The 13,973-nt window shown below is 39.6% G+C and overlaps 1 protein-coding gene and 1 long non-coding RNA gene across 2 annotated transcripts in view; one reads left to right on the forward strand and one right to left on the reverse strand.

Annotated features, from left to right (window-relative positions):
• Positions 1-13,973, reverse strand: part of LOC135465424 (rotatin-like) — a 58,617-nt gene that overhangs the window by 40,898 nt on the left and 3,746 nt on the right. The window contains exons 5-13 of the mRNA XM_064742664.1: positions 10,447-10,531; positions 8,230-8,344; positions 7,171-7,315; positions 6,053-6,212; positions 4,606-4,741; positions 3,690-3,809; positions 2,838-3,029; positions 1,593-1,805; positions 973-1,085 (exon numbers count right to left, since the gene is read on the reverse strand). Of these exons, the coding sequence (XP_064598734.1) occupies positions 973-1,085; positions 1,593-1,805; positions 2,838-3,029; positions 3,690-3,809; positions 4,606-4,741; positions 6,053-6,212; positions 7,171-7,315; positions 8,230-8,344; positions 10,447-10,531 (1,279 nt within the window). The remainder of the gene's footprint in view (positions 1-972; positions 1,086-1,592; positions 1,806-2,837; positions 3,030-3,689; positions 3,810-4,605; positions 4,742-6,052; positions 6,213-7,170; positions 7,316-8,229; positions 8,345-10,446; positions 10,532-13,973) is intronic.
• On the forward strand, positions 11,321-13,809 carry LOC135465718 (uncharacterized). The gene is made up of 3 exons (XR_010444056.1): positions 11,321-11,392; positions 13,084-13,181; positions 13,688-13,809. It is a non-coding gene; the product is annotated as an uncharacterized LOC135465718 (long non-coding RNA).

Here is a 13,973-nt window from a genome sequence, read left to right on the forward strand (position 1 = left end):
ATCAAATGCACCTGAATTGCTTGTGGTTGATTGTAAGCTATGGGTTTAAAATTCCCTGAACCTCACTGAAATGTACTCACAGGAATGTGACACCCCACACAGTCACAGTGGATACACAAATGTGACACCCCACCCAGTCACAGTAGAGACACAAATGTGACACCCCACCCAGTCACAGTGGAGACACAAATGTGACACCCCACCCAGTCACAGCGGAGACACAAATGTGACACCCCACCCAGTCACAGTGGAGACACAAATGTGACACCCCACAGTCACAGTAGAGACACAAACGTGACACCCCACACATTCATAGTGGAGACACAAATGTAACACCCCATCCAGTCACAGTGGAGACACAAATGTGAATGTGACACCCAGTTACACTGGAGACACAAATGTAACACCCCATCCAGTCACAGTGGAGACACAAATGTGACACCCCACCCAGTCACAGTAGAGACACAAATGTGACACCTCACAGACACAGTAGAGACACAGATGTGACACCCCACACAGTCATAATGGAGACACAAACGTGACACCCCACCCAGTCACAGTGGAGACACAAATCTGACACCCCATCCGGTCACAGTGGAGACACAAATCTGACACCCCACCCAGTCACAGTGGAGACACAAATGTGACACCCCATCCAGTCACAGTGGAGACACAAATGTGACACCCCATCCAGTCACAGTGGAGACCCAAATATGACACCCCATCCAGTCACAGTGGAGACACAAATGTGACACCCACACCCCACAGTCACAGTGGAGACACAAATGTGACACCCCACACAGTCACAGTGGAGACACACATGTGACACCCCACACAATCACAGTATGTAGATATCAGATGTGACATCCCACACACTCACTGTACACCATTCTTACCTTCAAAATAAAGATTTCAAATTTGCCAAAATCCTGGAAATTTCATTACCTGTGTATTATGCTGACAAATACTTACATGAGTGAAGCCAACTGGACAAAGTTAGTGATGAGAACACTGTGCCTGTGGTATGGTAAACTTTCCAGGCAGGAGAGCGCTAATGGGAGATAATCCTGAAGGTGTGTTGTAGCCTATGGATCAGAAAACATACAGAGAATGTACCCGATGTAATCGCAAGGATAAAACAACCACATCAATGCAGTGTAAAAAGTAATAATATTAATAAAATAATACACACAGAAACATCATTAACATAATCAAATTATGACAGCAGGTTATTTTAACATAACAATAATATATGTACAATTGTTTGAATTTGAAATTGATGAAGAATTCTGGATGTAAATATAATTATACGCCATTTGTGGATTCACAGAACTTGGAGAGGAATTCCTGAATACACACATAAATTACCATAAAATATCAATAATTTGCACCAAAACAACAAAATAATGTACTTTACACATACCATTTATGTGCACATATTTCGCCTGCTTGATGAATTTTTCTGTTCTTAAAACTTCTGACTCAAAAAAGTCATAAGTTCCAATATGACTACTGTGAGGACGAATAAACATTAATAAATACTGCACAAAACAAAATTACAAATACTAAGAGACCACTGCTAAAGGGACTACCTTTGCATCAAACTCCATCAGAAACTGACAGGTGCTCTCTGTGGATTTACACACGTTGACAGCGTGTGTGTAAAGCTGGTATTTCCTGGATGACACCACCTGCAAGTAATTGAGAGCTGTCTCGCGGATATGTGGGTAGGAGTGGCTTAAACTCTCGTCGTAAACCAAGTCATTCAGACAGCCAATCAAAACCTCTGGTAAGCAGGAGTCAGCCTGATTAACATAACGGCACAGATGATTACTGATTACAGATTTTATTTATTTATTTAATTGGTGTTTTAATGTCATACTCAAAAATATTGCAGGTTGCTGCACGACCTTCCCAAGTACGGCCTAAGAGGAAGCCAGCAAGAGCTGGGCTTGAACTCATAGGGACTGCATTGGTGAGACGCTCCTTGGTCATAGTGCCGCTCTCTCATGCTAACGCTCAGCCACCGAGACCCCTTACTGATAGAGAGTACTGCTGCAACTTAAATATACAATAGAGGGCCTCCGTGGTTGAGTGGTTTAGCACCGCACAAGTACCCAGGAGCCTCTCACCAATGCGATCATTGTGAATTCAAGTCCAACTCATGCTGGCTTCCTCTCCGGCCGTACATGGAAAAGTCTTCCAGCAGCCAGTGGATGGCCCTGTGTTTCCCCTGGACTCTGCTCGGTTTTCTCTCACCATGGCTGCTGTCGTATGAGTGAAATATTGTTGAGTATGGCGTAAAACAACAATCGATTAAATAGGTAAATAAATGTACTACAAAAAATGTCAGACAATGTGTAATATGAAGAAGCAGACAGTGAGGTAGCAAATTGTTTGAAGGCATGTCACTACCTTTGCATGTATGAATGTTGATTTTTTGACTATTACTAATTTGGACACTTATCTACCTATATGTATGCATTCTGGCATACAGTTTCGTCGGGCCCTACTGAGAGATAAAGAAAAAGACAGCCAATTTATCTTTCGAGATCAGTTCATAATGAGTGAGAGCGCTCAAATCGAACTATGAAATCTGGAATACAGTGACAGGCCTTCCCAAAATATGATACCCAATAAAATTATCGGTCCTTGCAAGTTTTCAGTGGAATACTACTAACTGATATGTTATGAACAATGTATCATTATCTACATGTACTACCCCTACCACAGATGCCACACTGTCTTCCTCGTGAATTTCTCACGATAGCCCATCTACTTTTTCTTCATGAACATATTTATTTAAGTATAGAATATCAGACTTGGGTAAAACACACCTGGTCCACGGGCACAATGACATTTAGAAGTTGCACCAGACAAGTGGATAATCCAAGGTAGATAACTCTGTGGTGTTTAATCTCTTTCCTCCTGTGAGTGCTGACAACCTGGGAGCCATGTGACCAGTTGCTATGGTGATGAAAGTGAAGCAGCTCCGCAAATTTTTCAAAAATCTCTTCCAGCTTCTCGACCTGAGGACAAAAAGATTGAATATTTTAATGATATTCTGGCTAGAGAAACAGCCACGCCATATTGAGTTTCATAATCACATCTTCCATTTTAACTGAGCTAGGTAGAGGCATGTAGTTGTAAATTTAAGCAACATCATTATATTAAATTTGTTTTTTAATTTATTTATTTGTATCGTATTAGGTCATACCGATTGAAATTGATGTTTTACGTGCAGAATAAATCTTTCTTTAATGTCGGAGGAGGATATTTAAACAAAACTTGAAAATCATCTGATCTGTATAAAATGTGGGCAATCCCAGCAATTTTTCCTGTTGAAGATATACTTTCATGTCTAGAAAGCCTTGAAAAACATCAAGGTCTGACAAAATAAAAAGGCAAACTTTTATTATTATTTAATTTTTGGATGTTTTTGTATCACCTGGCTTGTAAAGCACTGAATGAAATTGGTATCGCCCTAAATCTATACTCAATACTCAATACATTTTTAAATGAGGAACTGGAGCTTAAATGAACTTGAAGCTAATAATTCACTTAGCACTGACCTATGTTTGTCAACTTGTCTTTTCATCAAAACGATCATGATATGGCATAGATTACCCAGCAGTATGACACATGACACGACCAGATAACGTCATTCCATTTAAAGGGAGATAACTCACAATTTCCCGAGCAGCAGGTGTGTTGTCCTCCCAGATGTGTGATGTTAGAGACTCTCTCAGGAGACTGAGGGATGCAGTCACCAGCTGAAGGCTGCGCGGGACCCCAGATCTTGAATTCAACTGACAAGAAATGAAACATGAAATTCTAAAGAATGCAACACCACTCAGCAGAACAGTAGCCCTGAGTTGGAGAAATTATTCAGTACATTACCAGCTACACATAACCTAAAGGGATACAGAATCGTCACTGATTGGCTGGAGTGAGCTAGGCTAAGTTGGGTTTTAGGTACATGCACTATACATGTACATTTACTGAAACTGACCAAGTCTGCAGTGTCTAACCCAAGATATCCTTTAAGATCAAATACACTTCAGCCTAAACTCATTTTTTTTTTTGTCTCCATTTTTTATTACATGTACATCAAGATGACCACCATGGGTAATATAAGAACATTAGAAAAAGGGAGCATTAGGTTTATACAGTTATAATTAAACCATAAGAAAAAGACCACTGAGGTTAATGGGGAAAAAAAAAATCCAAAAATGAAATTAATGATAAGAAGAAAGACATTCAAACTGTATCTGAGAACAGCTCTACTTATTTTTCAAAAATTTTTATCACAAAGTTAAATGCAGTCAGATGTTTCGATTGTAGGCTGAGCTTTAAGGGCCATACTGATGATGTACAATCTGATATGTACTGTAAATCTTCAGCCTTTCCAACCACTAAAGCCGTTTTTTCCAGTGGAATTAACACTTACGCATATCATTATTATGAAAATGATGCTAAAAATGACTCCTTTGTGCCATTAAAGATGCAACCATTATAAAACAGTGCAAATTATTTCTCTACCCCTCATAGTTCTCTCAAAATATTTAAAAGTATTGGTTACAGAGATGGTTGAAAAGGGTTAACCTTGAGAAGTGGCAGACTTGTGTCTAAGGTGAGGACACTGAACTGGGGGACGGTCATCTGCATGAGCTGTAGGGCATTCGTATCCTCAGCATCAGTCTGCTGGGGGTCACCCATTAAGGGAGACTGAGACCCTGACCTGGAAATATACAAATACACAATGAGTCCATAACCATGGTTTTGTCACTGACAATATACTTATTATATATGCGTTTCCCCATGTTGAAGGTCAACAGGTTATCTGGGCCCAACTCGACGAAGCCTACAAACATGTATGCATAACGATTACTGTAAAATCTTCAACCCTTTCAATCGCTAAAGCACTTTTTTTCAGTGAAATTTATGCATACAATGACTGTGAGTGAGTGAGTGCTTGGGGTTTAACGTCGTACTTAACAATTTTTATTTAAATGATGCTAGAAATGATTTGTTTATGTCACTGAAGATGCAAGCTTCTTAAAACGGTGCAAATTATTTCTCTACACCTATAGTTCTCTCAGAATGTTTCAGAATATTGGCTGCAGAGGTGTTTATAAAGGTGGAAAAATTAAGTTATGTCGAAAAGCGTAACAAAACCTTGCCATCCTTAGTACAACTGGGAACAAACGTGTAGATTGATGAAAATGGCTACAACTGGATACACTGGGTCCAGTTGAAACTGAGTCCAAAAATAAAACAAGTTTAATTCTGCACAACTGCTGAGTCAGAAAATGACAGTGCTAAAACCAGCACTAAATCAGGTGCGCCCAGTTGTGCCCAGTACCCCTAAATCCAATGGTTCTTAGTCACAAGATCCATCTGTGAGCAGCTTAAAACTCACTGCCCTCATACAGGTGAAATATTCTTGAATCTGGTGTTAAAAACAACAGTTAAATAAATAAATACATGTTACACTTGTGCATTTCCTACATGTATTCTCAGGTGTGCAGCATCTATTTAGGGAAAAGACTAACTCCAAACCAAAGCACGTAAGTCAAAAAAAAAAAAAATTTTAAGGGCTCCATAACATGAACAAAACATTAAAACAAAGAAATAATTTGTACAATTTGTCTCATCTGTTACATTATCTGCAGGAGACAAACACATCAGATGTATTCAACTTTACTACATTTTTTCAACAGTACTTCTCTTGAAATCCAACAGGTGAAAAATTACAACATTACAACATTACAACAGTACAACATTAAATTACAGTTAAATGAATGAATAAATAAATAAATACGACATATCCTATTCTCAGATCAGAAGAATCTGCTTCACGGATGTAGAGTAGCTTCAAACCCAAACATGTCGATTTAAAAAATCCTCAAAACAATTTTATAGAACTTTGTTCAACAGACCAAAGCTGTTTTTCGTTTTTCTCTTTTTTTTTTTTTTTTTGTTTTTTTTGTTTACTAATTTAGATGAAAATGTAAATGAAGCAAGAATGACAAAGAAATTGAAAGATGACCTTGACATTGAGCCATTGGTTGAGCTGTCCTGATCTCTTCCATCACCACGGTGACGTCTTCCACTGTGACCAATAGCAGGAGGCCTGGGTTCTAAGGAGTGCACTGATTGGCTAGAGCTGTTTTGAGAAGTAAATGATGACCCAGCAGGAGAACTGAAATCTACAAACAAAACTAGATATATATGTATCCACCAGAATTTACTACAAGAAGACAGGCAAACAAGCTAAAGAGTAAAAGTCAGAATGACTAATTTTTCAGTCATTCTGACTTTTACTCTAGCTCGCTTGCCTTTCTTCTTGTAATAAACTGGTAATAAACATTAAATTAAAATTTATTAAACTGTAATAAACATGGTGTATTCTAATACTTTTTTTGAACTTTCAGGAATAGATGAGGTATGGTTCAAGTTGGCGCCTTTTTTACCCCTTAAAATGAAGAAAAAGTAGAAAAAATGTCAAATTTCATGTTGTTCTTCTCTTTCTCTCTCTCTGCAAAGCTCAGGAATTTTAGACCGAACAACGGCAAGCTGAGCAGTTGACCTAGATATTTTATTATTGCCTGACATACATGTAGCAATGTGCAGAAGGACGATGTATTATTCAGGGAGGTAAATGTACCAGCTGGTGTGCTGTGTGACACTTGATGTTTGAACGGTACTGTTTATTACATATGTATATTTACACATGGCCCACAACTGACTGCAGGGTAGAACGTAGAATCTAGCATTCAAACACACACATCTCGATTGTGAGAGGTACATCGTGAGAGATTTATTTATTTATTTGATTGGTGTTTTACGCCGTACTCAAGAATATTTCACTTATACAAAGGCAGCCAGCATTATGGTAGGTGGAAACCGGGCAGAGCCCGGGGGAAACCCACGACCATCTGCAGGTTGCTGTCAGACCTTCCCACGTACGACTGGAGAGGAAGCCAGCATGAGCTGGACTTGAACTCACAGCGACCGCATAGGTGAGAGATTCCTGGGTCATTACGCTGCGCTAGTGCGCTAACCAACTGAGCCACGGAGGCCCCTCAATGTGAGAGAATGTGGAAGTTAAATACATATCTTCCTTTTGGAGTTTAAATGCAGAAACCGGGCGTCAAACACATTTACCTTGTTTTGGGGTGTATAATGCAGGGTCCTGATAGAAAAGAATTCGACTTCTCAGGCTCTGAGTTAGGTCAATCAATGTCTGTGTGCTTTGAGAAGGAAGATTTTCAAACTCAGCAGGTGCAGCACTCAACAGAGACAGTAAACTCTGCAACAGAACGATTTCAATTCAATTCAATTTTTATCAAAGAAAATCACAAAACAGAAACAAACTAAAAAGCAAGAATGACCCATTGCTGCAATGGTTAATTACTAAAGAACTTGGCCCCTCATGTATCGGGTTATTAACATGCTATCCACCTATGCTGTAGCACAAGATCATAATGAATAAACATTTTTTATTTATTTATTTGACTGGTGCTTTACACCATACTAAGCATTTTTTGATTTTCAATATTGTTTTCTTCCATCTATATTGCCTTGTGGTTTCTTAATGAAAAATCACAAAAAATTAAAACTTGTTTCCTTGGGGGGTTAAAGGCAATGGACTTTGATTTTCAATATAACGGATCTGACTAATAAAAATGTATGTTTAAATCCAGATCTAACGTAAGCTTGCATGCTGGCAGAAACCTCATTCAAAGAAATAAGATTATTGGAAGCATAAATGGTTTCTATGCCACCATTACTACAAGGGAGGAAACTCAGGGAGCTTCACAGATGAAGGATCAGCCCCGATGGCACAGTTGGTAAAGCGTCCGCTTCGGGAGCGGTAGATCCAGGATCAATTCTGGGTCAAGTCACCCCTAAGACCTTAAAAGAGGAAGCTGTAGCTTCCTCGCTTGGCGTTCAGCATGAAGGCGATAGTGCAATGACTGGTTGACCTGTATCAGTATAATGGCTCGGCTGGGGTGGCTTACTTGCTTTCCTTAAGGCATCTCAGTGAAGCAGCACTAGATAAAAGAGCGGTGGAAATCCGTCCTGTAACAAGGAGGCACATTACATGCATTCTAAGGACTCCTTCATCGTCATATGACTGAAAAATTGTTTAGGACATTAAACCCAAAGCGTTCACTCGCTCACAGAGGGTATTCCATGAACATTAGCTTGTGTGCAGCCTACCTTGACTATTGCTGGTCTCTGCAGGAACGCCTCTGCAGGGAAGTCCTGGAACACAACATCACTGAGGAACTCACAGGCACTTGTCAGTAGAGCGCCATCTCGGCTCTGGAGGGAACTGGAGAGGACAAGGGGGTGTTGAATGAATAAATGATCATGGCTTAACACCAAATCAGAAGAAGACAAAGGGGGAAATCACAGGTAAATATACTGAACACTATGTTGCCTACTCTGACATCCTCTGACAAAAAGGATGATGTGATAAAACATAAAACCCTGCAAACACAGTTGTTGTATTTTGGTCAAAAATGTTATTTCGTCAGTACACTGTCCTGTACAAAAATAACATATCATACTATAGTGTTTCTGGATATGTTCCAAAAAGAAAAAAAAAAAAAAAAAAAAAAAAAGAAAAACAAAAAATTATATGTTTAATGCAATCAGGAGTTTCCCCACTCTTCCCTATTTTTCATTTGCTTGTTTCTGTCAGACAACAGTAACTCCAGCCATTGCCTGCAGAGCATTTCTTCAACACTTCCTCTACACAAGACAGAATCCAACCCTGGAAAGAATTCCTTAGATGCACATATAGATTCTTACTGTGTTCTCTCTTTGGAGTGATTTGGAATTATAGTATACTAATGCCTGCACAAGGAGGAGTCATTTACAGAAATCTACACCAAATGTTAACTACCATCTTTCACTTGGAGTTTAGTCAAAAATTTCTAGCTGTAAAGCTTAGCCAATCTGAGTTGCAGGTGGAGGTGATGGGAGAGAATGGACAATTTTTTTCCTGACCCGTGAAATAACTTGTGGTAAATGAACTAAAATCTCTCCAGTTGGTTACTTTTGCACAGTCTGAGTTGGAGGCAGCAAGGCATATGGGATGATTGGCCAATGTGCCACTGAGTGACAGCTCACTGATTTCAACACTGACCAATTAGATGAATTTATTTTCACTAACCCGCCCCTTGGAATAGTGGTCATGATTGTCAAATCTCCTGCCAAATCTAGACTAGCAGACAGATATATACAAATTTAAATACAGCCACTTGGCCGGTGAAATGCATGTAGATTTTCTTGAGACTGCTTTTAACTTTGCTACTTAATAATTTCAGTAAATCCATGACTAACATATTTCTGAGTTTAACACTACACATGTAATCCATTTACAAAAAAAAAAAAAAGAATTAAAAACAACTGACGAACCATCTGGTCAGATCAGGCCAGTGCTGTGATTGACGGGTCTCCTAAACTATGTTGAAATTTCAAAGACTATAACCAGAGCTGTGGGAAAGATTATAGGATTAATCATGATGTGATTACAGCTAGGTCGATCATGACCCTTCATCCATCCCCCCCCCCTCCCAAATTTCATGCAATGAATGCTATTGTTAGATCATCAGCGCCTACAATGGTAAGGTGTGATCACAAGTTCTGATGAAACCAAACTGTGTGAAAATGAATTTTCTTACTCCAACAAGAACAAACCTGTGAAGCTGACCCTAATCCTCGTAAGTCAGAGCAACGAAGTGTTGTATTTACGTTTGTAAATTAGCTTCTAAAGAGCATACAGGTATTTATTTACTGTAGCCTAACAAATTTGTTGTTTGATCATGTTATGAAGGACCTAAAGGCTTGTCAATGCAGGCCTATTTGTTACCGCTGCACCGTCTATGGTATGACTTGCTCTTGCAGACCATACGTGAAACATGCATTCCTCTAGTACATGTGTACTATTGCTACTCATCGCTCAGTGAAGTATGAGCATGTTTATTCGCTTTGTCACATGCACGCATAACACCGCGAACACACTGACCCTACCCCACTGCTGTGACCATTTACACAGAATCACAATCAGTCACAAGCAATCATGGGATACACTTTGCAGAATAATTGGCGATTCAGTACGTTTAGATTGCATTGACTTTTACTGTGATACTTCTTCTCATGTTGAGTCCCCTCCAAAATCTTGTACCAAAATGCATAAGGACGCATTCATCTATACAATAAAAGGTTGATATCAGCGCTTTGTATGACTGTACGCACCAATGTCCCCTGTACTACAGAGAATGATGCAAAAAAACTGTAGCATCATTCTCTTTTTGTACTTTTGCCATCATGACATGTCACAATCACCTGCAGTGGGTGGTACAAGACTTGAATGACACCACATGTGTTTTAGACAGCTTTCAAACAGCTGACTTAGAGATGACTTACGAGTTGGTGGACGACAAGACGTGTCTATCTGTAGATGTCAGGGGAAGCCAAGGGAATGTGGTCACCTTAAAACACAGTGGAAGTGCTGGAAAAACAATAGTTTAACAAACAAATTTATTTGAATTTGATTTTATCCAATCGCTGTTTGAAGTCACAATGAAGACCTTTTCACCTAGACGATGGCAGTGAGTCTTCAGGGTGGAGGAAACACGAGCTGTGAGTTTGGTAAGTTGCTATTAAACAAAGTTATCATGTGTGATGTACACGCAAACATACCATACCAATGGAAGACAAACAATCTTCATACAAATGTAAAAATGTTCAAAGAGCAAAAAAAAAAAAAACAAATTATTAAAATGACAGCTTATTACAAAATTTATTTTAACAAATTTGAGAGGATAAGCAGAATAACAAAACTAATGGCCTGTCATTATTTCAGTTCTATGCCAAAGGGGCATGTACAGATATATGCCTCCTGACTGCTGAAACATTTATGCTGAAAAAATGAATTTTACTTCTTCATTTCTTCATATGAGCACAAAGCTTAAAAATCTGCATTTCAAAGGAAGTAATTCACAAATATGTCCTTACATGGACACAGACCCCCATTACAACTTGCGTTTTTCAGTAGGGACGATTGTAGTTCTGTGTATTTTAGGGTGTAAAGTCTTTTTTTGCTGCCAGCCTGCCGTTTTTGGTGTACAAGTGCATGCTTGGTATCAAAATGATGGAAATTGTCTAAGCTTTGGGCAGGTATGAGTTTTAATGGTGAAAGTTTGAAATTCTGGGCGAGAGGACACAAGGAGACAGGTGGTGATGAGGCTGCGAGTGACGTCCCCTTGGCGTTGCTAAGCACCCCTCCCAGCTGCCGGCATGTAAAGGTCCAGATTTTGACGGTCAACCTATGTCAAGATTTTTACAGCTTCTTTCTCTCAGGCTGGGCCAGGTATGCACCAAAGCTTATTGGCCTCGGAATGTTTGGGACTGAGCTACAGCGCTAAACGTTAACATTGTCGCTTATGGAAAACTAATGGGGGTCTGTGGCCTGATCTGTCCACTTGTGCCAAAACATGTAATATGTCACTGTGTGCTCAGATTTGGCAACAGCCTGATAATATTTGGTGGGTACATCTGCGATGTGGTTTGCATTGACATGGAACTTGATTGAGCAGTTTTAAAGCTTTTTAATTCTATATTTTCCCCACATATCCATTTTGTCTAAAAATCGGCTAAAACGCTCTGTGGTCAAGGGTAGTACAGGAGTATAAACAGACTGGAACAAATACAGACAATGTTTCATTGTTCCTGGTTTTTAAAATGTCTCTTTTGGGGCTGACATTTGATAAATAATGCAAAATTTGAGTGCTGCGAGTGAAATTGGAGTATGTGGCTGATAGATAGGGTGGTGTGATTAAGGATGGTCAATAAGGCCTTGCATCACATATAAGGGCCCAGCCTCACACAGGTGGATAAAAACACATCAGCAGATTAATTTACTTGGCTAGAGTAGTAGAGAGGGCCAGTGTGCATTTAATTTACAAACCAAGTCAGGTTCCTCCCATGTGTGCCACCACACACTAGGTAAATGTGCTTCAAATCATCCTGCAGGTCACAAAACATTAAAAACAGGCATCTCTGCTGAAACACTGTCTGCTGTTTTGGGCATAGACTTGAAGTGGACAAGGTAAATTTTCCTCTTTAAACTTAAAAATAAACCACTGTAGGCATGTAGTTTTCATTGTATGTGCATATTCATTCCTCTGACAAGTTACATGTGCACTCACACAGTATGTGTGGCGTTGGAACAAAAATGATCAATTTCAAGTTTCTAGCATACATGTGAGTGTGATCTGTTGGAATATTGCCCTTGTGAAAATGAGTCTCTGCCCCACCAGGTGTCTGTTTTTCCACCAGAACATAGTACGCTGTTACTGCGACATCTCAAAGGAGTTTTTGTTTTAGTATGTGGCCCAGTGTGGCATCCACCTCCCTGGGCAGCTGTGATTTTTTTTATGTTTCCAATGTCCTCACACACAAGTTAGAAATTAGACAGCTACATATGTCTTTCACATCCTAGTTTAATACCTATTGAGCTTTTGTCTTGGTTTCCCTCTTTAGATCTTGTCTCCCAAACATGGCGTCAGTGAACTTTGCCTGGTTTATGCATATATTGAACTGGGATCTACCTAGGTGAGTGGGGTCTGCTAGCCGTTCAGCTTCCTCAAAGGCCTGACCATTCGGATGCAGTCTTCCACTCCCTTGGCCGACCTAGAATCCCCGTCATTGGTCCGGTACTACACCATGACACATACCCCTCCGGCCCCCCCACCCCCCCAACCGGGGAAACGTCACAGGTTTCTCATATATGTACGGACAGTTTGAATGTCCATTCCTCATGCCCACCCAGGAACACCCAGTGTGGAACCTGATTACGGATGTAATTTCTCACTGATTATTTGAGGATTTCTGTGTTGTTACAGGTTAAAAGTATAGCTTTTCCCCTCTTCTTGGGTCCCTTCAACATGTCTTGGGAGGGTTGCCTTGCTGACTGTCTGAATGACCAATGTGCATGTACTGTGTGGCTTTATTTTTGTAAGTGGCAAATTCATATTTCTCCCCTCTACTTATCTCTTGTAGATGCCAGTGTCACACTTTGGTGTTTGTTATGTGGAAAGTACTAATTTAGTCTGAGGCAACAACACAGGTGGTGGGATTCTTTTGCACTGTGAGTTGAGGTAAGCCAGCCAACCAATGGCAGCCATGGGGGAGACGGGAAAGGGGGGTAGTGTGTGTGTGTGTGGGGGGGGGGGAGTGGGTGATCTTTTAAAGGGTTTTATCATGTGAATCACTATGTAAAAGGGATACTAGTCTTTTCTTTAGCCCTATCCACGGAAACTCTGCCTATGAGCATTTCTATATCAATTTGGATGCATATGTTTACTTTGATGGTGATCAAAATGTACTTTTCTGGAATTTTGAAACTCCGCTTTGCTACCCACCTGTATCACTTTAAGTCAAATTTTGCATAAAGTTGCTAAAAGGTATGTCCTATATTTGCTAAGTGAATTGTCAGATAAATTACCTGTCTTTTGATATATATTTTGACACTTTTGGCTTTTAAGTATTTTCTTAACACTGCTGTAAACAAGAAAATCTACTTGAAAATCCATAATTTTCTAAATGTTTGTCAATGGAAAATGTAAAATACTTTGTCATTGGAATTTTTTCATTTTTCTTGCAGATATACATACCAGCTTTCCAAAACATTTGACCTGGTTAAGATATTTTGAACGGTATGTGCACTACAGAGCTTTGAACTTGGTGCTTGAGGACGGACAAACAGACACATTTCCAAGATAGGGGTACCCCAAGTTAAATTCCTCCTACTGAAAAGTTTTTGCATGTATCAAGCTGTAACTTTATGTGTGAGGTTTAGAGGTAGTAAGCATTATGTGGTGCAAAAATGATTGATTTTAAAAAAAGTTGGCTGGTGTGATAGGACACAGACCCCCATTACAACTTGCGTT

This window comes from Liolophura sinensis, chromosome 5, assembly GCF_032854445.1.
Source record: "Liolophura sinensis isolate JHLJ2023 chromosome 5, CUHK_Ljap_v2, whole genome shotgun sequence".
Classification (NCBI taxonomy): domain Eukaryota; kingdom Metazoa; phylum Mollusca; class Polyplacophora; order Chitonida; family Chitonidae; genus Liolophura; species Liolophura sinensis.